Genomic DNA, 1,711 nt, shown 5'->3' with positions numbered 1-1,711 from the left:
AACAATGGCGGACTGATAAAAAAAAAAAAAGCACTGGGTGGATTTGTATCATTTTAGGGTGGTTGTGTACACACACTGCCAACACACATTTCAGTTCAAACAACATCTAAAAGTGAATTTGGCATCCGATGACCCCTTTAATAGCTATACCAGTATCTCAACAGTATCTACTAAAATATCTCTGTTATCATGTTATCAACCAGTATTATTCATTGATTAATAGTGAGTGATATTGAATATGTATAGTCTATGACTACAGCAACTGTGACTGCACTTTATTAAAATAATAGGCCTGTTTTCAAGTTTAGATGTCTTTTGTCATCATCTAGTGCTCAGTTAATCTTTACAAACATACATGTAATTATCCTGTCAAATTTTTATCTGATCTGAAAATGAAAATCTCAAGATTTAAGTTGTTTAATTTGTATAATAGTAATGTAGAATGGCTAGCATTTAAAATGACTGATTTTATTTTTTGATGTTTTCCCCCCAACAAAATAGTATAGTATTTTCATATCTTCCATTTATTGGCTTCTGGCCATGTCTGATGTCTGCAGTGTCGTTCTAGTTTCTATCCATCAAACATGGCTGAATTGTTTTGATGGAGCTTGTGTCCTGTGTGTGATAGGAGACATGGGCTCTTGGGTTTGTATAAAGGTCTAGAGGCGAAGCTGCTCCAGACTGTGCTGACGGCCGCCCTCATGTTCGTGGTGTATGAGAAGATCACTGCCGCCACCTTCAAACTCATGGGCCTCCAGAAGAAACTCAAGCACTGAGCCACTAACAACCGATTTATGACTACCTCTAACCTACACACACCAACAGGAGGAGCTCCACATATCCCATCAGCCATTGCTCCGCTGGGTATGGTTTCAGTCCTACCACAACATAGGTCAGTTTAAAGCAAAAAAAAAAAGCATTTATGTACCTTTAGTTTGTAACGTGTTCTTTTAAAAGTGTTCTTTTAAAATTTGAGTCTATTTCTCACATAAAGCTATTGTATGACTTCAGAAAACGTATAATGTAGCTCACACGTATTATGTACTACTTTTATGGTATGCTTTGCCTATAAAAAAAGAGTAGAGTGAGCATTCTTCAGAATATATTTTGTGTTTCACAGTGGAAAGTCAGTCATATGGCTTTGTAAGTACATCATGGTGATGAGTAAAGACAGATTTTTCATTTTTTAGTTAAAGGGGTCATATGATGTTGCTAAAAAGAACATTATTTTGTGTATTTGGTGTAATGAAATGTGTTTATGCAGTTTAAGGTTCAAAAAACACATTATTTTCCACATACTGTACATTATTGTTTCTCCTCTATGCCCCGCCTTTCTGAAATGCGTCGATCTTTACAAAGCTCATCGGTCTGAAAAGCGAGGTGCGCTCTGATTGGCCAGCTATCCAGTGCGTTGTGATTGGCCGAATACCTCAAGCTTGTGACGGAAATGTTACGCCCCTACCATACTGTGATGGCGTGTCCCGGCCGGAGCGACAAGACAAAAACATTAAAACCCATTATAAATGAGGCATTTGTTGCATCCAGTGGGGACATAATTACGGATTATAATGACTTATACTATAATGACGTGCCGTGTAAACATAAAACCATGTCTGCATTTACGATCGGACAAATGACAAACAGCAAGTACTACTCTACACTGCCCCAAACTTGCGTTTGAATCATCAGTGGCAAATCCTTTAAATGAAAA

The 1,711-nt window shown here is 37.5% G+C and overlaps 1 protein-coding gene across 1 annotated transcript in view; it reads left to right on the top strand.

The window, feature by feature from the left end:
* The window catches only part of slc25a17l (solute carrier family 25 member 17-like), a 5,212-nt gene extending 4,141 nt beyond the window's left edge, over positions 1-1,071 (top strand). The window contains exon 9 of the mRNA XM_016556151.1: positions 629-1,071. Within this exon, the coding sequence (XP_016411637.1) occupies positions 629-776 (148 nt within the window). The 3' untranslated portion in view covers positions 777-1,071. The remainder of the gene's footprint in view (positions 1-628) is intronic.
* The last annotated feature ends 640 nt before the right edge of the window (positions 1,072-1,711 follow it).

This window comes from Sinocyclocheilus rhinocerous, unplaced genomic scaffold (assembly GCF_001515625.1).
Source record: "Sinocyclocheilus rhinocerous isolate Xijiao unplaced genomic scaffold, SAMN03320098_v1.1 scaffold647, whole genome shotgun sequence".
Taxonomy (NCBI): domain Eukaryota; kingdom Metazoa; phylum Chordata; class Actinopteri; order Cypriniformes; family Cyprinidae; genus Sinocyclocheilus; species Sinocyclocheilus rhinocerous.
This window is presented reverse-complemented; position numbering and strand designations above follow the sequence as displayed.